Source organism: Rutilus rutilus, assembly GCF_951802725.1.
Source record: "Rutilus rutilus genome assembly, chromosome: 17".
Lineage (NCBI taxonomy): Eukaryota > Metazoa > Chordata > Actinopteri > Cypriniformes > Leuciscidae > Rutilus > Rutilus rutilus.
The window spans coordinates 9,090,061-9,112,527 of NC_140230.1; the positions used below are offsets into that span (position 1 = coordinate 9,090,061).

Genomic DNA, 22,467 nt, shown 5'->3' on the forward strand with positions numbered 1-22,467 from the left:
AAGTAAATCACCATTACATTACAGGTACAGGTATGTGTTGGGTAAGAGGGCAAAGATATGGAGGTAATAGTCCCAAAATGGATTTATAAATAAACAGGTACCAATGTTTACATCTGCGTGTTGATAATGACGACCAATCAACTCTGTTGTACAGATCACAGTGATGAGTATTGTATTTACAATTTAGTATAAACCTAAGTAACACAATGATACCATGTATCCAAAGAGCTTAAAAATGTTGTAGTTGCTGATTTACACAAAATATCCCCATAATCAATGACTGGCATAAAAGTGGCCGAGACTAGTCTTATTTTTGCCTCAAATGAAAAACAAGATTTATTTCTATAATAAAATCCCAGCTTTATTTTTAATTTAGTCCTTAATTGATTAAGATGGGATTTCAAAGATAAGGAATCATCAAATATAAAAATGATAAAAAGTAAAGGCCCCAGAAAAGACCCCTGAGGAACACCCCTCATAATCTTTAAAGGTGCAGATGAATGACCTTCCATCCACAAACACTGTGTCCTGTCCAATAAATCAAGCGTAGCGTTAGTTCTGGCAGGTCACGTTAGTCAAGCTCGCATCAGCAGAATCTCTCCGCAGAATGAGGAGACGAGGGCTCAAAAACACAACACACACATTCATGAGAACAGCGGTTTGGTGCTAAAATACTTCTAACTAAAGACAAAAACTAAAGACCCCAAACTAAAGATAACAAAAAAAAAAAAAAGAGAATTTATGAATAAAAAAAATTAAATAATAATTCTTCATATAAGTCACACAACTTTTCCAAGTCTTCTGAAGTTACATGATGTTTTTGCATGAGGAAAAAACTGAAATTAGATTGTTATTCACAAAGTCTCTGTCGTATAGCTCTCAAATCCCATTCACATTTGTAAATGAAATACGCATGTAATATAACAAATTTCAGTCTGTTCTTCACAAAAACAGAAGTCCTCGTCATATTCAAGACATAAGCACCATATATACACTCCTGGGCAAAACACTAGAGATGCACCAATTCTGATACCAGTATCGGTATCGGGCCAGATACTGCACTCATGTACTTGTATTCATTAAAATGCTAAGATACAAACAACCTAATACTTGTGACTAAGAAACACAGACAACAGAGCAAACAGACAGTAGAATGGATATTTCAGAGAAGGATGTCTAAGAAGTAAATGTATGGAATTGATTGTATGTTAAACAAAATTAAATATGTACGCATTTATGGCTACTGGACACAAGCTGAAAAGCGAAACACATGGAGCTGATTAAGTGCGCAGCGGCACAGGCCAAGCTTGTCGAGCACATCCCTTTTTCACAGAAATTCCTGTAGATCCCTGTTGTAGTTCGGTTGGATATGTCAATAGCAAATAATGTTAAATGAGGCACATATTACTAGCATTAACTGGATGTAAAAAGTGAGCAAGAGAGCACACATCTGTATTGCTGATTATTCATTCGGCACACATACGATTTAGTTTTAATCCAATTACGGATATGTATGTAAAATCTTGAACTGTTACGCGATTTATGTGTATAACGAATGGTTCCCTAAATTATTACAGAACGTTTACAGGACAAGGAGTTTACTGTGCACAAACATCCGAAAGCCGCGTCCCAGACAGCGCTTGATACTGCATTGAATTCTCTTTCACGTATTTTTATGCTTGAACTGACAAATTTACACAAACTTATGTAAGAACGCCAATATTTGCGAGTATCCTAGTAAACATAGTTGGTTGTGCCTAAAGCGAACGTAAAGAGTTGAGAAATAAAACGCATGTGTAACAGTATATTTGATCTGTGCATTCAGTCTTAAAGGGAAAGCAGCTTAATAAACCTGCTGCCGTGCATGTAATGTTAATAAAACAACAAAGGACAAAGAAATCACTCACTGCTCTTGACTGAATGACTTTTGTAACTTTAATAAAATTAATCTAATTTGATTACTTTATTCCAATTCTATACCAAAAATAAAAGTATCGGTACCGGCCTCGTTCTGGAAAAAGTGGCATCCCAACTAAACACTAAGCTTTTAATTGTCTTGACCACAAATGATTGGTCAGAAAATTAGCTAAATTTAAGCAAATGCACTACTTAAAAAGCCATTGCTGTCTCAGAAAAACATCAAAGACAGAATATGGGAAGTTTCAGGCAGAATATGGGAAGTTGTGAGTAGAAAAAGAAGTTGCATGGTGAAGCCCCAGAGCAGTGTCTTCAAAAATCTGCTGATAAATATAATAATAAATATATCTCTACCACAGTTAAGAATGGAAGAACAGGTGCCATTGTGCGACAACCAAGAAGTGGCTTCAGAGCAAGTCCATCAGGCTCATGTTTTGGCCTGGTCAGAGACCAGATTTGAACCCTATATTGAATATTTGGTCTCACATTAAACTCAAACGAACTGGGAGACATTTTTCAACTACTCATGAACTGTTTAAAGCCATTAACATTGAGTGGAACAAAACTGACTCTTCTTCCTGTAAAAAGTTTAGGGTTAGGGTTATAACCCTAGGGTTATAAGTTCATTTATCTACAGTATTTGTGCAATTATTGCAAATTTCCTGGGCAGTGATTTGTGATTACAATGGTTAAGACCATTAAAGAAACACTAAATGATTGAGAGAGACCCAGAGACTCCCTGACATGATTGTAAAGCACTTTGGGTGAACAGTAGCACTGTACATGGGAAATGCGCTATATAAATACCTTATTTATTCATTCAGAAATATTTTGCCCTTTTTGGCTTGGCCCATTTTTTATTTTGTTTTGACCAAGAGTGGGCATTTTATGAAGCTTCTTTGTCCTTATTGGAGCATGAAAGGCTGTGGTTAATGTAAGAGTCTCCAAAAGTCTATAAAAAGTTCCACAGAAGATACTTCCTATAAAGAAGTGAATTCATAACAGGTACATTAATGTTTGTAGTAAAACTTTGCTGCAGACACAAATATGTGGATGATATAGAAGTGCAGATATGAGCTCTACCCCAAATGCTTCTTCACAAAATCTTTCATGCAGCATTTTAAATGTGTTTCGCTGCAGCTCAAAATATGCAGACGGCTGTTATCATGAGACCAGTGCACACTTCTCCTCAGATTAAAAGAAAGCTGTTGAACAGATGACTCCCTTACTAAAACCTGCTCTCACTTTGCATTACACAGGATGATCAATCCATTAAAATGTCATTCATTCAGTGAGAAAAGGATGTCCTGGAGGTGCTACAGGACTCTATTGAGCAACACGCAGCGCTAAGCAGTTGATGAACGACGGCTGCCGGACCGTTCATGCTTCCCATTTACAAGGGTAAAAGCTTTTCTATAAACGACAGGCTTCATCTGTCTTGCATATGAATTTCTGCACATGGCATGGAGGAGAGCCGAAGGACGGTCAATGGGTGAAGAACAATTCTATTAGTTCATTAGTAAATTATCTTTATCACATCATTGTTTTAGTTTTTTTCTTCACATTTCTTCACTTCATACTGATATTACAGCCATTCCATTCATGTCTTCTCTATTTTAATTAGAATATTTAAAATAAATATTGTAGCATGGTTAGTTGTTGTGGGGAGGAGGAGTCGGGAACCCCCAAACGTTTCACAGACTTTAAAATATAAATAAACACAAATGAAAGTAAAAGGCGGCAGCCCCTCACGGTCGACTGCCGCACACACAAACAAAACATAACGTAAATTCCAGGCCTGGTCCTCTCTCGTCCTTCACTGTCTTCGCTCCCCCTTTTATTCTTCCGCTCCTCCGTGAGAGATACGAGGCCGGTGAAGCGTACAGGTGGCGCTCATCATCAATCACGCCACCGGCCTCACCCTGTTCTCTCACGGCTCTCGGACCCAACCTGCTTGCCACAAATGTGTTTCCAAATGATTTGATAGTTAATAGTGTAATACTGCTATCCTTATTACTATCACATATCAGTGATCACGTCGCTGTCAGTCAGTATTATGACATAAATTGTAAGAGTGTTCATAGCTGACATAGAATGATCTGTTAAAAATCTAGTTTAGATACTAAGACATCTAATCTTCAGTTATTCATATTGGTTTCAGAAAAAAAAGTTTAAACTTATTGACTCTTAACCTCTTGAGGCGCACTGTCCTGACTTCGGGCTTGACTTCACTTTGTTTACCATGGTAAACATTTACGATAATAAATAAATATTAAGAATGATAAATTATACATCTTTTGAAAGTTCTAAGGGTTTAGATCCATGGTGTCTGTTTTATGATATAGACCACAGTAAAACAACAGTAATACTGTAATTTATGTCGGGAGTGCAAATGGCAACATGCAAAATCAAAACCTTTTCATAACCTTTTTAATGAAATAGCGATCACAAGATGAATCCAATCCCTCGTACTTGGGTAAAATGTCCATGAGAAGCATCCATTAAAAAAAAAAAAAACATCCAACAGCACTTTTTGTCCACAAAAGCGGTTAATCTGTGAAATATTGATATATTGTCCATTGTTTACGCCAAACGATTAGCTCTCCATCATCGTTCTTTAAGAAATTATGCTGCGTCAACACTTTGAAACAATCTGTTTTGTAAAAAGTGCTATATAAATAAAGGTGACTTGACTTGACATGACATACCATGATTAGGCCAATGTTAACTTTTTTCTTTATTTATTTATACATTTTTATCTATAGCATTTGTTATGAAAATACACATTTAGAATCTATAGCTACAACATGCCACAGTTGTAATATTAATCTTTAGTGAAAAATGTTATTCCCTTAACAGTGATCTATAATAAATTCTACAAAGAGTTAGTCAACATTTCCCACAATATGCCACAACAGAACATGATCAATTCTAGTAAATGTGGTCATAAGTATTTAAAAAAGCTTTCTAATTTATGTTGGAGCAGGATTATCTTTTCCACTATTTTCATCAGTCGTTTTAGTTTATGTGGCTGTTTTAGATCATATTTGACTTTCTCCATAGCTTTTTTAAGTGCTACATTCTCAATAGAATTCAAATGGGTTTCACATTTTATCATCAGCGTCGAGATAGGAACACCTCGTGCAAACCTTATCACACTTTTGGAGCGTGCTGGTGAATGTGTCTGCGCGCCACTCATGCAAAATTATAAATATTATGTTCTAGTAAAATGCACCTCATTCTCAAGGAACAGTAAAGGAGTAACAATAGAAAGGAAGATCTAAACCCAGCAATAAATGGCTCAAAACATGTTTTCATACAGTTGAGTTGTGAAAGCAGACAAGTGTAGGACAACGAGACCCTACTATATTAGAGAGAATTGCCATGTGAGAGTGAAACCTAATTATGACAGCAAGATCTGTGGTGATTAAAGCTCTCTGTCTCCTGAGAGACGTCTCTGTTCACACCTGTAGAAGTCGGAGCTGGAGTGACCGTGGATAAACGAAAGAAACTATGTGAAGTGAACAGAGCACAAATGGCTTCATAATGACTCCACTAGAATCACCAGGACAGAAACACTGCTTTATCTGCTGCATTCATGAGTCTCATCGCCTCCTGTCCTTTAGCTAATGTCAGACAAACAGCGTCAACCAGAGAGTCACTCTTTCACAAACAGACAGAATAGATTGACAGTCCCTACAATGGTACATTAAGCCAGAGACTCTCAGGCGGTTCATTAATATGAAAATGGCCCATGTTAGGGATGAAATTAGCGTCCGCTCCAAATACAAATTGTGGTGACTCCCCAGAGCCTGAGCTATAATTGACTGAACCGTGAATGTTCACACATCTCTAGATTCAACACTGTTTAATTCCTTTACTGCTACCACTCATACACTTCCATTCACTTCTCTATTTTACATCATGGTTTAATTAGTTGGAGTTAAGTCAAGCATTACTATCACTATTGCTCATGACTGGGTTACTGATCTAAACAAACTAAGCATTCATCGTTGATGTATTAAGCACCACAGGCATGAATGATTCCTTAAAAACCTGTCTTGAGGAATGAGCCATGTACTGTTACTCACTAAGAGACCTGGCTTGGTGGACAAAAGAAAACAAAAGAGTAACCCTAGCAACCACCAAAAACGCCCTAGCAACCTGAGGCCAATCATCTTCATATAGTGAAAGTCTGAAATGCTTCTATTTTTCCCACTATATGTAATACCATCAGCTTAACAATCTAAGTCCCCAAGAAAATAAAATGAACAATTACTTTTTGTATGGAACATTGCAGTATTTATTATGAATGATGCAAATCTTTTTATTTTATTTTGATGTCCCCTAATGTCCCATAATCTTTAATCAAAATAAATTCCCCTTGCTCTTGCAGTAACATATTTTCTCTCCACTGATGATTTGTTTAATGTCGCAAAGGTGGGACAACCTGTTACTCACATGAGACCAACCAATACCAAACCACAACCATCCAACCAATTCCCCATGGATAACATCAAGTCCTGCATTCAGATTTTTTATTTTTTTATTTCCAGGTTTAAATTATATTGTATTGTATGACATGAACAGACCTGATGGACCTGTTTTCGTTATAATCCACATACAGTGAACAGCTCCAACTGTTTAAAGGTAGAATTGGTGAAAATTATTCTGGATAGGAGGAAGATGAATGATGGGAAGAGAAGATGGGAAGAGAAGATGGACAATTGAAACACAAGGTCATCAGGCTTTTCATCTGAGCTGCCTTTAGCAGGCCGTTTTTTCTTATTTCTTCCAGTCATCAAGGTGTAGTTAACCCTCTGGGGTCTGAGGGGTTTTCTGGGCCCTGGAGGTGTTCTGACATGCTCTGACATTTGTGCTTTTTTCAGTTATTTATAAACATGTTAAAGGCAAAGGTGTAAATTCACTCTATATAGCACAAACAGGGCTACCATAATATGTGATCAACATGCATGTATATGTTTGAATTTTTAAAGCAGCACTCAGTAGCTTCGGGATTTCTACGCTGTATTCTCGCAGGTTTCTCTCTAGAGCTCCCCTCACAGCTTCGGAATAGATATTTGACAACACTGTTGTAAAAACTCGTTGGTGATTCTCAGACACCAGAGGCTAGTATATCAACGACATCAAAGCAGATGGGACATTCTTTAAAACGTCTTCTTCATTCAGGTTCGGACAGCGTGAGGGAGCGCAATAATGACAGCATTTTAGCAGATTTCTTTTAACCGTAAAGCAGTTGTTTACATCGCGAGACCTGATATCACGCGATACTTCCTGACGCGGCGGCCGGCGGCCCGCCGCCCCAAAGTTGCAAGTGCGTATTTTCCGCTCACGGGCACCAGGGGGGTGCGAAACGACCACCATTCAACCCGAAATAAGTATTATAACCATTCCAATGACTCCGAAGCTGTTCAGTTAAGGTAAAAAAGTTACTTAGTTCACCTTTAAGAGAATAATGTTTATGCGTGGTTATTGAAAAAAATTAAAATGAAAGTTGCTGAAATAAGACCACAAAACACATAGTAAATATGTGTCAATAAGACTTTTGACTAATAAATGTTGTCGCTTCGAGTTCTGGCTTCAAAATGATGTGAAAATCATCCTGCCTAATCGTTCACATAACACAATACATTGATTTACACTTTGTAAAACAGTTTTTTTGTCAGAAGAGGTTTATGCATGGGAGTGGTAATGGCCTATCAATAATAATGAGATTCAGACCAGGGGTGTGACAGACACTCCCCACATTCCTAAAAAACAACAACAACAAAAAACTGTTAACATACATTATCCAAAGTAAACTGATGGGCAATTAATTGTTATGGACGCACAATGTATGTATATATCTGTTGATGGTCCATAGGACAGAGAAATATCACTGCGAGTATCTGTTTATGGGCCATGACCGCACGTATTTAGTGACGCACGTAATGAACGGATCGTTCGCGAACGACACATGCATTTCAAACATTTACACCTGTATTCACAAACATCTGTGCATAAGGCAGTATGGAAGCATGATAAGCAGTGTCATAGTCTAGCCAAAACCATACGTTTATATATATATATATATATAAAATGTCTAGTATTTAGACAGTAGGCCTAGGCTATCACATATTTTACCGGAGGCTAAATATATATTTAGACTAAATCACATTACACTTAAGCAGATATTCGCAAATAAGCTACATTAACCCTCTGAGGTCGAAAAACGCGCCCCCGCGTTTTGTTGGACTTTTTTTACATTGTAGCACTTTAAACTTAAATTACTCCGTCATTTATGGTCATACAGAAAAAATAAATATAAAAAAATAATCTGTGATATTTCTACTTTTGTATGTGTCCACTTACAATCAAATCAAAACATTGTGCTTTTGAAAAATAAAGAAAATAAACAGGGTGTGCGTTCTGCCTCTCCGTCGCGTGAACTTTTTTTTCTTGAGCACGTCTATAAACTGAAACAAAACTCAGCGAATACTTGTCACACATTTATGAGCCATATACCTTTATAAACATTTAAGTGTGTACTTTTAAATGATCGGATTCAAACTGAAAACAAATATTTTCTGTTTAAGTAATTTGTATAAAACCAACAAGATGTCCAGCTTCTCAAACGCTTGCTCATTACAGTTAATTTGGCCACGCCCACTCGCGCAAAAGATATTCACATGCAAATCTCCACATGGAACGCGAACGCGCTCATTACCTCAGAAACAAAACACTTCATCAGTCTCTGCTTTTCGTCGAGTTTGAAAGACGTGAGTTTACATTGGATTTACCCCAGAAGAAGAACGCGATTTGAAGACAAGAAAGATAAGGTAAGAAATTCTTACATATTAGTTTGTTATTGTTGCATAAATTTCACATTGCAGTTGAACTGTTGCTAGATATAAGGTGAATATTATAATATTTAGACCCGTGTTTACTGTTACTGTGTTTGTGGATATCTGCTCAAACGTAGATATGTATATGGTAGGCCTAACCATAATGTTTTATATTTGAGCGCGATCGCGTTTGAATGTATCATATCTTTGATCGCGATCGTGTTTGAATGCATCATATTTTGGAAAAGCAAAACGCTCCAAACGGCTTCATGTTTTTACTGTTATCTAGTTTCATATCATCATAACGAATGGAAACATTTGAAGTAACATGATCATCAATATATTTTTCTCTAGCTTAGTTGTTACTGAAATCTTTTTGAAAATGTATATAGGCTGCTATATTGTTATTATTTTATGCAGCACTGCGCATAGCCTATACCTGGCTACAAGGCACAACAAACCTGGTGTTCATTATATAATATATTGTTGGAAACATTTGTGTGAGTGTGTGTGTGTATTCTGTGAATTTTAAAAAGCAATTTTAACCAGAAAAATCTAAAATGTATTCCCCAAATCGTGCAGGCCTTTCTCTTGATATCAGTATGTTCACTTTTTTTATTTTTTATTTTTTTCAGGGCCCAGATGCCACTGAGTCCTGCTGACTTCAACATTCACAGTACATGTCTCTGTACATGAACATGGTAAAGTGAAAATCAAACACCTTGGAAATGAAAGGTATGTACAATGTTTTTAGGAATGGCACAAAGGTCTCTTTCTTTGGATCATTGTTATCAATAAGTGTTTTTTTGTTGTGTATCTTTGGATTATGTTGTAAATAAATCCAAACAATTTTAAAAGCCATTCTTTTTTTAATCTCGTCATTCTTTGTGCAAGGTTGGTCAGAATGATGGGCCCTGATAAGCTCCTAATAGGGCCATTAGGGCGTGTCTTTGTCTTTCTCAGGTGTGGAAAGCTTGCATATTAATGAGATGATCCGCCCCTTCGCATATTGCTTTTTCACACAAAACACGTCGTAAAAATTTTAAATCAATATATTGTCTTCTCTGAATGAGCAGTCAAGGTGATTTTCACATAGTTTTAGAGCAAATATTCTAGGCTACATCATACAATTTTCAAAAGTCTTGTGAAGAAATAATCAGTATGGGTTTCATGACCTTATTTCAGTGAGAATTTTTTTTTGTATTTTCACAAACCACGCATAAATGTCATTATCTCAAAACTACAAACTTTTACACACATGCTGTTGATATATTATTGTAGCAGAGTTTGTGCTGAATACAGTGTAATAAGACTTTAGCCATGAAAATGTCACAAGTAACAGAAATAAGCACAAATGTCAGAGCATGTCAGAACACCTCCAGGGCCCAGAAAACAGCTCAGACCCCAGAGGGTTAAACATAAGGCAGTATTTTAGCATGGTAATCAGTGTTATAAGCTAATCAAAACTGAGTGAAATATATTTAATATACAAATATGTTTAGAGAGTAATAGCCTATCACATTGAAAAAGTTTACACTTGAGCATATACACGAATGTTAGGGATATTGTAAGGCAATCTTTCCTGTAAGATGTCAAAAGCTAGCCAAAACTAAGCAAAAAACTTTGCTCTAAAATGCTGCCGTTCGTCGTCCGAGTTACAATCTTCCTCTGAGGAAAAGGTGAATTCTTCCTCGCTGTCCAGAATCATCTGAAGGGCGTCTTTACCGGAGAAGCGTGCAACTATCAGTGAGTCTGATGAAGAAACTGTGTTTGTATGGCATTGATCGGGGGGCGTGTGCGATGCATAGATCACCTAAACTATTTACCATGTGAATAGTGCCGGGGGCGGGGCTGCCTCAGCTCATCAGAGATAATGAAGGGAGAACGAAAAAACGGTACCTCTCCTTGCTTTTAAAGAGACTACATAAGCTGAGAATATTTGTTTTTTATATAAATTACTTCATTTAAAAGAAGAGATTTCAAGCTTCATAAAGACATATCTCACGTGTCTGTGTGAGAAGTATTCGCTGAGTTATGGTTCATTTTTGGACGCGTTTCAGAATGGACTTAACTGACAGAGAGAAGGCAGAACTCGTACTGTTTATTTTTCTTTATTTGGCGGAAAAGCACAACACTTTGTTTTTATTGTGAGTATACACAAAAATAATACACATTTAACAGGATCGATTGATGTATGAAACTCCTATGGAAAATCAAAGTCAGAGTATTTATGAGTTTCTTTTACACTGATAAAAAAAAAAGCGAGCTGGTATCTCCGGCGATACCGCCGACCCCAGGGGGTTAACCATGATTTTCATGATGAATAGCAAAAAGCGTAGCCGAGTGTCTGAACATGCGTGCACAAAGCAGCGTTCCATTAGCCAACCATCACAGAGGCTATGGCCTGACCTCCACGCTCATCAGCGGCCACTCGCGGTGTGGCCCGTCAGTGGAGGGTGCTTCAACTGAGAGGAGACCACTGAAAAGGGCTCTACAGAGCGTACACTCAGATCACAGTTAAGCGCTCTTGTTTTGCTCTTAGAAAGGCTTGCCTTAATGAGGTGACTTCCCCGTGACCTCCTGAACAGAAGCAGGGATGAATTACACTGATGTTGGCCAGCAATTAAAAGACACTTCAAAGGAAAAATGTGAAGGCTAATGTACTCAGTGTGCTCATGTTTTCCAGCACATATCAAATGCACGCTACTGGCCTGGAGGTTAAGGCTCGGATGGTGCTCAGGTATATGAATGCACTCAGCGCCAAGCACAGAAAGCTTGTATCTCGGTTTAAAGATATCATTTGAAAGCCCTGTCCTTGGATTTCACCAGCCCCACAGCTCTTACAGTATTCAAAATGAAGGTGATATGCTCTGGCTTTGGAAAATAAGGCTCTGGTTTTGCTTCCTGAAATAAGATGACATCAAAGAGAGATTTAAGTAATCAGAAGCATGTTAAAGAGGAAGTTGAACCTCTAGCTCTCTGCATTTAAATTGGGCTCCGCCACACACTTAAATAAAACTGAATGTAATTGTAAACTGTCTGAACGGGTACAACTGCTCACCTACAGTGAAGCCACATTAGGGATTTGACCTAATATGTCAAAATAGATCGTTTTTTCTACTAACTTTATTTTTATTATTTTGTTATATACTATTTTAGTAGTATACTATTATATACTATTTTATTTATCTTTTAAATGCAATGTTTACTTAATTGTTGAAGGCTACATGCTAATATTGTAATGTGTTATTAAAGCAGAACTCGGCAACTCTAGCGAACTCTAGTCACTTCTTCGCTGATTTTCCCTTTTGTTGTCGCATGTTTTCCCCACGAGCTCCCCCTACAGCTGTTTCACAACGCGGTCGTAAAAAACTAACTTGCGGCAGCCTCCTCCCCCTCTCTACCGCTGCTCATGTGCGTTTGTTTTGATCGGAGCAAGCCAACTGTATCGTGTGGCGCTATGTCTACCGAGGTGGGTAATCTGGTAATACATCATACATGCGTGTGTGTTTATGTCGAATTGCTGTAAAGCAATTTGTGTTTCGCGCTCGTTCTCGCTTCTCACGAGACTTCCAATTTCTATCTTGCCGGGACGGTAGTCCCCAAGTTGCAAGAACTTGTGTTGCAAGTTTTCCGCCTGGGAATGCTGGGGGGAGCGGGGAAAGTCACCAATATCACCAGAACAGGTTGTTTAACCATCCAAATGATTTCTAGACATTTTTATTAAGTTAAAATAGTTACCAAGTTCTGCTTTAACTTATATTCATAGCATTAATAATTAACTAATTTAATTTATTTAATATTTTTATTTTAAAATAGTTACAGGTAATGAAAGATCAGGTACTTTTTGCTATGGTACTGAAATCGGAACCATGCAATTTTACTGGTATGGGTACCAACTACTGAAATGCACCTGTCTAAAGGGCATTTACCCCTGATAGCCTTTTCTTTGCACATAAGAGCACAATTATTAGTGCATGAAACCCATTTTCTTCAGAAAGAGTCAATTTTGTAAGTGACATGTAAGATCTCTCTCAAACAGCGCTGATCAGTCCTCTCCTGTCTGACAGGTTCTTCTGCCATTTCAAAACGCTGAGCAGAGGGTCCATAAATCACACATCTGTTCTGCTAAACACCTCTAATGCTGCTAAATGAGTCCTCAGAAAGAGTGTCAGACAGCCACTGCCGCAGCCTCCCAAATCGCAGTCATTTACCAGCGCTGTGAAAGCTCTCCGCCCGCAAAACACTTAAGAGGCAGTAAATGGAGGAGATCTCTCAAAGTCAGGGGTCACATGAGAGGAGGAACAGTTCCTGTGTTAGCTAGCATGTCTTACACCAGTTTCCCTGAGATGATTTAGGAAATGGAAGCCTGTGAGCTTTGAGAGCACGTGTCATGTGTCTGTATGTGAGCGGGGAGTGGACATGATCTCTCTGGACAGCATTTGGTATTTCCATCACCATTACCTCATCCTTACAAAGCATCTGACGCAACACAAATACCATGTATTTGACCACCCATTACAGAGAACGAAGAATTTATAGTCCCACCTGCTCTTGCAGCAGAAGTCAATAGACTTTGTCAATCTTCAAGAAAGCAGCAGCAGGAGTGATCTAGCATTCGTAGAGCCGCTTCCCGCAAGACAAATAGACGCATCAAAGAGGCGATATGTAATCAAAAATACTTGCTGAGCACATGGAAATGAAATAAGGACAAATAGTCCAATGATGGAAATCAAATTAGCACATAAAAAGAAATAACCGTCCTCTAGCACGTATACAAGCACGCCTACATTTCTAATTAGCATTTAATTGTTATTTCTTTTCATTTAGGGGGGAAAAAATCATCGCTTTTTAATTTGAATGTAACGGAGAATAAATGTAACCTATACATAAGGGGACAAAATTACAACCTCAATTAACCCTCCACAAATTAAAACTGCTTCTTCAGAATTTCTTGCAGCCGTCTGAGGGATTACAAGTGTCCTCACCATCTGGGGCTCCAAGGAGGAAACGCACAGCATTCTGGGTATTGTTCTAGAATGATGGAATTGAGACTGAGATGGAAGTCAATGAGCTCTGAATGAGGTGTCACTACAGTCACCACTGTATGCTAGAAAACAACCAGACGAACACGAGAGACACTAAAGGCTTGGGCACACAAACAACAATAAAACACCAGAACACTACACTAAAACTTCTCACGTGGATTATTTATGTGCTATAATAAATTGTCATTTACTGTGGGAAAAGCAAACCCCACCTTAATGAATGAATGAAACACACACACACACAATTAACAATTAATCATCTACTGCAAGATCTTTATGGTGAGGTGCATGATGAGGATGTACCTCCAGATGTTCCAAAATATATGGTGGGTTGGTCATGCCCAGGCGCAACATCGCTCCCTCCGGGATCTCCTTCACCAGTTCCCAGAGCAGAGACGGCAGGTCAGTGCCGATGTCCCGGCCATACGCACCCGTATCCTCGCTGGTCAGCCAGATCTCACAGACACCCTCTGCAAGACAAGACAGTGGCCGCGTTGATTAAACATAGCCATTTTGAATTCAATACAGGAAACTATTGGTATTTAACATTTCTAACTTAAAGTTGACTGCCCAATATCTGTATGTGCTTTCCATTTGATTTTGTGCCTATTAATGAAGAACTTTCAGTTTAGCAAAACGTTGCCATCTTTTGTAAGCAGTTTCATCTGGTGTGCTGCCTATGAAGACAGTCACTTGAGGTTTCATCTCAGTTTAAAAAAAAAAAAAAAACTTCTAATCTTAATTCTTGACAAGGCAATTTTCATACACTGGTCAATTTTGAGATTTTGCTTCCATAACACTGCCTTCTTTCAGACTAGTGGAAAGAAAACAAACAAAGACACTTTAGCGACACTTAAATACTGTACATCAAACTTTCCATTTTTATTCCTATCTATAGATTTTTACATAGGGATTGTTCATATATCATTATCATTTTATCATCTGTCTGTTGACAGCATTTTCTGATTTATGGAATGATAAAATTAGATCCAAAATTGCCTCTGTAAAAACATCTGATACGTAAACAAAAGCAAACAAGGAAACGGTTAATTAGAAAATTGCATTTATAAAAATAACATTTCAGAAAACTTGTGATACAAATCATTTGTCCTAATTTACTGTGATTAATCGACTGTTTAACTATGGCAATATCTATTTTTTTTATTTTTTACCAGATTCATCTGGCTTGTGAAATACTATAGTTAATAAACAGATAGGATAGGATTCTGAGTTGGGATGTTTCTGTAATACAGCCCCTGACCTCTAAGGATAGTAAAGAGCTACACAGCTCACAGTGCTTGACATTAGACCGTTCTACAGACAATGGACAGTTGTCATGTAGTCCACAAATGGAAATCAGTTCAGGCACAGGTCAGAGATAAACTCTAGAGCAGCAGATCTCTCAACCACCATGTGTTACTTCATGCTCTCCAGAGCAGCAGATAATGAAAGCTTCCACATTGGGAGATCAATCTCCTACGCTTTCTTGCACTGTGAGAGACTTAATAAAGGCGATTTTGACCGAGTATTGGAACGCTCAAGGTTCGGCCCATCAGTTCATGATTCTGCATCAAATCTGAGAGTCTCTGCTGGATGCTGCTTAAAATGCAGAGACACAATTAGCAAAGGTGTAAGGATACTTAAACGTGCAAGTGAGTAAGAGAGGCCACGTGCATGGTTAATTTAAAGGAAGTTAGCGTTAAGTCCAGATCAAGGCCATTAGCGGCAGCTCTGATGGGTGTCCTTCTGCTTGCATTATTAATCTAGTGTCAGCGAAGTGGAAGAGAAGGTTACTGCTTCCTGAACATCCCCTGATCATTATAAAGCCATTGTCTCTCAGGGCCATTCAGCAGCTAATGTATGATTCAGCATCGCTCCATCAATTTGCAGGCGTCCAAGTGAAATGACAGTCTGGGCCGTAAAAAATATTTTTTTGTGTTATAGTGCTGAATCTGACAGGAGACAACTGACTGTGATGGACAGAGCAAGTGTTTCTCTTAGATGCCAAGTAAAGTCACATTTCTTTATACAGTATATAATTTTACACAACAGAGATTGTTTTAAAGCAGCTTCACCGTAATAAACAGGAAAATAACAGTGGTGATGCATCCATTTGGAAATAAATTCAATTTTAGCAGTAAAGCAGCTATGCAAAAGACAATAGTGCCATTATTCAGACCAATTCAGTCTGCTAGTCGGTTCAGTCTGTTGAACAGTCCATCAGTTATGAAACAAATTCAGTTGTAAAGCAGCTCTGTAGAAGACACTGACCATGTTTCCATGCACCTTCAGAATGTGATTATAATCAGATTATAATCAGATAATAATCATAATATAATCAGAAGGCAATATTACGATTAAACTATCTCATGTCATCAAATTGATGCCATTAAACTCATAATCGTAGCAACCATAATTGTAGTAAAATATGTGGCATATGCAGATTTTAATCAAAAACAGGCATGTAAACACTTGCATCTTCCACCGTGCATAGTGGTAAAAAAGCATCACATTTTTGGGATGCTGAAGAGTCCATTCTGACAAGATTGTGTGACAAATATAATGCAGTATATTTATGCAAGAAAACATCAAAATGGAAATATTTTAGGCACGTCAACGGAAAATGACTGAGGCCAGAAGAGCTTGCAGTAACACCTACTGTATCAACCTACAGTGGGGGAAATAAGTGTTCAACACGCCAATTTCTTATTTTTTTTTTTATTATTTTTTTTTTTATTGAACACAGTTCCAATGCAATTCACATGAAGTTTTGATCAGACTGGTATTAACTCAATAAATATATGCAGATAAAGAAATCAAAATATTACAATCAATAAAAAATTAAAAAGTTGTGTGTAATAAAGTGAAATGATACAGGAAAAAAATATTGAACACGCTAACTTTTCCAAATGTTTTGTAGTGAACTTCAAACTAGCTTCAATGTGTTAATGGATATCTTCCTGGGTCAGCGTGCACGGAGGCGGTGGTGGTGGAGAGCATTGCCTATTGTTTCCTCTGTGACAACTGTCTTGTGAACAAAAGTCTTTCTGGAGCTATTTATATTTCCTTGGCTCTTAGGTTACTTTTCTGATTAACCTTCTGACTACCAGTTTCGTTGTTATGTAGCGCAATAATCTTGTTGCAAAGGTCTTTGCCTCTACCCATCCTTGCCTTGGTGTACTGCTTTTTCTTAGTGTTTTCTTACTTTTTCCTGTGTCATTTCACATTATTAAATATAACCTTTTTAGATTGTAATATTATGATTTCTTTATCTGCATATATTTCTTGAGTTAATACAAATGTCTGATAAAAATTTCATGTGAATTGCTGCATAGAAACTAAATGTTGATAAATAAATAAAAATGTTGATTTGTTGAATATTTATTTCTCCCACTGTATGCAAGTTCATAATTTGTGCTGTGCAATTGGGTATGTAAATAATTGCAGTAAAAATAACCACAATTCTTAGTAAAATAAGAAAATGCTTTTTTTTATATATTAGCGAATTATCAGAATAATAAAAATTCCATGTAAATGGAAGTGAAGACATTTGCTTGTGTCATGTAAACATCTTACAGCAATTAAGTTTCTACTCTGATTATTGGATATAATCTCATTATTGATGCATGTGTAAACATAGTCAATAGTGTCATTATTGATCTCAATTCAGTTCAATAATTGTGTTGATGTTTATCAATTATTTAAAAAAAGAAAATTCAGCTATAAGCAGCTCTACAGAAGATAAAAATTCAGACTCAACAGACGGTGTTCTTGAGAAAGTTTACTGCAGTGTTTACTGACCAGTGAACGTTTATAGCACTGAGAGAGACAGAAGAGCTCTGCTCCAAAAACTACTGAGCTGCCCACCTTGCACAACATATCGGTGACCTGGTGTCCATTTGAGCAGCATCACATGGAGCAGCTCCACAGTGAACATGAATCTGAGACATTGAGGGCTTTAACATCTGGAGGTGGTTGGATATGTAGCCACATCACATACCAAATTTAGACTAAAGAACGAGACCCAACACAAAATCCATGCGACACAGCTCATGTTTACGGTCTCATTCACAGGGCTCATTGTGTTGGCCACAGTGATTGAGCAATAACAACACTGTCATGAATCTCAGTCATTGGTGACAGCTTCAGCTGGGCCGGGTCACAGCACCATGGGACACCTAATCATGTAACCCTACAAAACACAGTCAATTAACCCATGTGACGCAGTGGGGCATTGTCATAAAGCAAGCGGTGAAAACAGGATGCACACACACAGCCCCAGCACCTTTCCATTACCTGAACCCTGGGCATGAGCTGATGTCATCTACATACACGGGGTGTTCCTTTTTCCAGCAATAAAGTAAGGAGGAATGGAACAGGGTGATGTGGAAAGAGTGGGGTGTGAGGATATATGACATGTTAGGAAACAGCTGGAGCTGCAGTCCTGCCTTTCCTGCAATGAAACGCACAACACCATCCTCGTTTGGCCCGGCTCTGCAGGAAACCCTTGTTTGTCATGTCAGAGCCTGGCGCTCACAGGGCCACGGTGCGTCCATGAATCCTCCATCACTGCACTTCAGCTCCTACTGGTATATAGCTTGTTCTTTCTCTGTGTGCTGTGCGTTATTAACATGTGCGTACAGCACATTACAGCAGGTGCTCCGTGATGAAGCTGCTTTCTGGAGCTCACATACTAAAGAACACGTCAGAGTGGATCAGATGAACTCACTGGGAGGGTCAATAAACTGCACTGTGGAGAGTGGAACTGTACACAATACACTGTCTGTGGATGTTTCCAGTGAAAATAAAGCTAAATTGTTAATTAGCTTTCACACAGACTCATCTAAAGCTGAGCTTGGCCTCTGAATAATTAATATCACATAATGCTCTTAAAGTGATGATGTGCAAACAGAGGAGTGTGTGCTCCAGTCTGGCATCAGTCAGATCCCATCAGTCCTGAACTCTCAGTCCCACCATGACTGCAGTGTACTCTTCAAAACCAAGTCCTGCTCACCTCTGATGAACTGTTTACAGCTATACAGAGTGGAAGTTTGTAATGAGTCAAACGTTTAGACCAGTGTTTCCCAAATTTTTGTCAGCAATCACATCAACACTAAACATGTTCAAACTCTTCCTAATCAATCCTCATTTATCTCATCAGCATAGAGTCAGAGACCTGAAATGGATGGGTCAGGTAGGAGAAACATTCAACATGTGTACTGTTGGTGTGCAACCAGGAACAGGGTTGGGAAACACTGGGCTAGACTAGAGTTGCGCTTTAACTGGAGGTGATTTAGTTGACTGACAATCTTGACCTGGAAGATGAGAAAATGAGTAATAAACAAACAAATAAATTAATGAATTCAATTATTCTTGGGCTTTTGGCTTGGACCAGTAAAGCTCAATTTATACTTCTGCGTTGAACTCCCGCCGCATGTGTAGCACGTGTACCCTTTGGCGTACCCTGACGAGCACCTCTCCAAAAATGTAACAACGCGCGGATGCAAGCGCTGTGATTGGTCTGCAAGAACCCCTCCCTCGGGTTTCACATGCTCCCTCTACAACGATGCATAAGTATAAATGAAAACAAATGTGTAGTCTACCGTGTAGCGGCTCTGACGCAAAAGTATAAATCAGCCTTAAGCAACCACTCAAAAAAACAGTAAAAGACTGCTACGGTAAAAACCTGGTAACTGGTTAACAGTAAGTTTACTTACTATATACAGTGTAAAACTGTAATAAATCGAACAAGAAATTATAATTTTTGCAGCAAAATTTACAATTTACAGTTATCTTATAATTTACAGTGAAAAAATTTTTATTGACATCCCCAGGTTTAATGATGGTTTTTCGTTAAATAACTAAGTTGAGTAAGTTTTGTCTTATCAGTTATGTACATTAGGGCTTTATGTCTAAACTGCAGCGGGTCTGGTCCAGAACACATTCTCCTCCTGGGCAGACGCTTGTCTGAATATTTCCAGCAATTATGAGCACTGCTATTTTGCTCAATCTGCATAATGAACGTGCTGACCACGGGCAAGACTCCTGCTGCCTCTGTACATCTGTATTCAAGCACAGATGAGTTTACTCACAGACACTTTCCCTCTGCCCTGTCTTCCTCTGTTAACCATCCACAACACACACACACACACACACACACACACACACACACAAACACACACAGGTTCTCGTCTGGATCCGGTAGGTCTGTAATCATCAGTGAAAAGGCCACAAGAAAGCCTGTCAGAGGCTCATAAAGGACACATTAAGAGAGACAGAAGAGGACATGGAAACCAGAGTGAATGCACAACTGGAAGAACATTCACTGCTCACACTGCTAAAGCTGCTGATGAAGGTCATCCATTTAGACACTCACCGAAAACACTTATTGTGCCAACAATTCCATCTGACTCAAAAAAAAAAAAAAAACCAGAGCAATTAAACCACTGAAATGTGGTTGGCAAGTATCAGTGTTAAGTCACACTAATGAATAAATACTTATCACATTTTCAAGTATCAAGTATCCAAGCTCTGGCCAATGTGTCACCAGAAGTCCTCCATGGATGCAAATGTAATTATTGTTTCTAAAACTTATACATTTTTCATATGAATATGCCATACAATATACAGTTAATATAAATCTGTGATCCAAAGGCTGAGAAACACTTGTCTAGATCGAGAAGAAAAGAGACGTATGGCTGACTATCGAGTTTAGTTGGTTTTGAGTAGAGGATCAGATTCTGGAATCACGATTCATATCATCAGCACAGCAGTGTCGAGAGCACTGAAGAGCGCTCCAGACTGTAAAATGGTCGCATTTTTCCTGCTGGTGTGACTGATTTTGTTAGAGGTCACACAGGTGCAAATTGGTCCATCGATAAGCGCTGCCATTTCTGTTGCGTATAAGAAACATTAAATGTGCCGAAAGCGTAACAATCAGTGCTGATTGTTTGAACAGCACCACGCAGACCATTTTATCAGCTCGGCCCAAAAGGCAGAGAAGTTTGAGAGAGAATGCATTCACTCATAGACTGTCTCGATCATGTGACCACTAAACAGTGCTGTGAGACCCAGTGAGAAGCATTTGATTTCAGCGGAGAGTTCTCCGATATAAATCACTAATGTTTCTGTCATTTAAACTAATTCAAAACCAGACGAAACAGCGCTGGCATTCTCAACAACACTGATGCAAAAAAACAGAAGAAACATTATGCCACAACGACTCAGTTAGAAAATTTTTAATCCACAAATCACCAACATTTACTATTGATTTACTGTAGCAACAACTCCAACCATGGTACTGTGGCAGAAACATGGGATTTTCATTACAGAAAATGTTATTATTTTATTAATGCAGATATGTATTGAAATCTGTTTTTCAAAACAAATACCATATAATCCATATAATTGTTACCATGGTAATGATAATTGCCATAGAATTGATGTAAAAATCTGAACATGTACAGTTTGTGATGTACAGCACATTTACTAGTGCATTAGCATGTCCTTCAGGGTGTTTCTTTTTCTTATTTGATGGAAAATTTTATTACTGACAAAGTTTAATAGTGAAGATGATTGGAAGAAAAAATATTCAGACGGAGGTTATACAATTGTTCAAATTAAAACAAGTTCACAATTGCTGATTATTTGAACAAAACTAAAGATAAATTAGTCAAACAAAAGACAATACATCACTGAATGCTAAACAGATAAGCAGGTTGTTCAAATGCAAATATATGAGACAATGTATGGAAGTGTTGTGGCATGAATGCACAATAATCTGTTAAATGGATAATTCAACCAAAAATAAACATTTTGTTCTCTCCCCCTGTTGTTGTTCCAAACCTGTGTGACTGTCTTCAGTGGAACATGATTAATTATAAAAAATATTTATTTTTATTGAAGAAAAAATAAAAGTTTATTCCACATCCTGCCCAACGATGTCCTCCAAACAATGTGCAATATAAAGGCTATGAAAACAAATATAGTGAATGTATCCATGTAGGCTGTGCTATACGTTATGTGCATAAAAAGGCTAAAATGTAAACATTACATTAAACCTACATTTAATTTTGAACAAAATATATTTGAGAAAAAACTGCAGTCTGCAGTCCGTCTGTCTGATGTACATTCATGCTCCAGCACTCGTTCATTGTAGTCTGTGAAGTTTAACGGAGACTCATCATTCTTCAAGAAATTAAGGTGCATTCACACCATGTTGTAATTACCATAATTATGAGATTTCAACTTGTAAAAAGCATTCACTTCCTTGTAGAGCTCGTAATTACAGCTTGTAAGATGGGAAATGTCGTAATGACCATAGCCTCGGAGCGGATCATGTCCTCGGAATGGGAATTATGCATTTCTACAGCATCACTATCAACGCCTAAATGAATCTGCAGTGGTCAGGTGGAACAGCAGTCACGTGGTACAAGTAGACGCTCTCAGAAAATTCCCATCTTACAAGCTGTAATTACAAGCTATACCAGGTTACGAGCGATTTTTACGAAAACAAAGTTGAAATCTTGTAATTACGGCAATTACAACATGGCTTGAACGCACCGCAATTTCTTGAAGAACGATGATGGAGGACAGATTGTTCAGGCTGAATCTGATGTAAACAATGGATTGTATGTATCAATATTTCACGGATTTAA

At 38.0% G+C, this 22,467-nt stretch overlaps 1 protein-coding gene across 1 annotated transcript in view; it reads right to left on the reverse strand.

The window, feature by feature from the left end:
• The window catches only part of cdkal1 (CDK5 regulatory subunit associated protein 1-like 1), a 392,997-nt gene that overhangs the window by 117,791 nt on the left and 252,739 nt on the right, over nt 1-22,467 (reverse strand). The window contains exon 9 of the mRNA XM_084385852.1: nt 14,114-14,280. Within this exon, the coding sequence (XP_084241978.1) occupies nt 14,114-14,280 (167 nt within the window). The remainder of the gene's footprint in view (nt 1-14,113; nt 14,281-22,467) is intronic.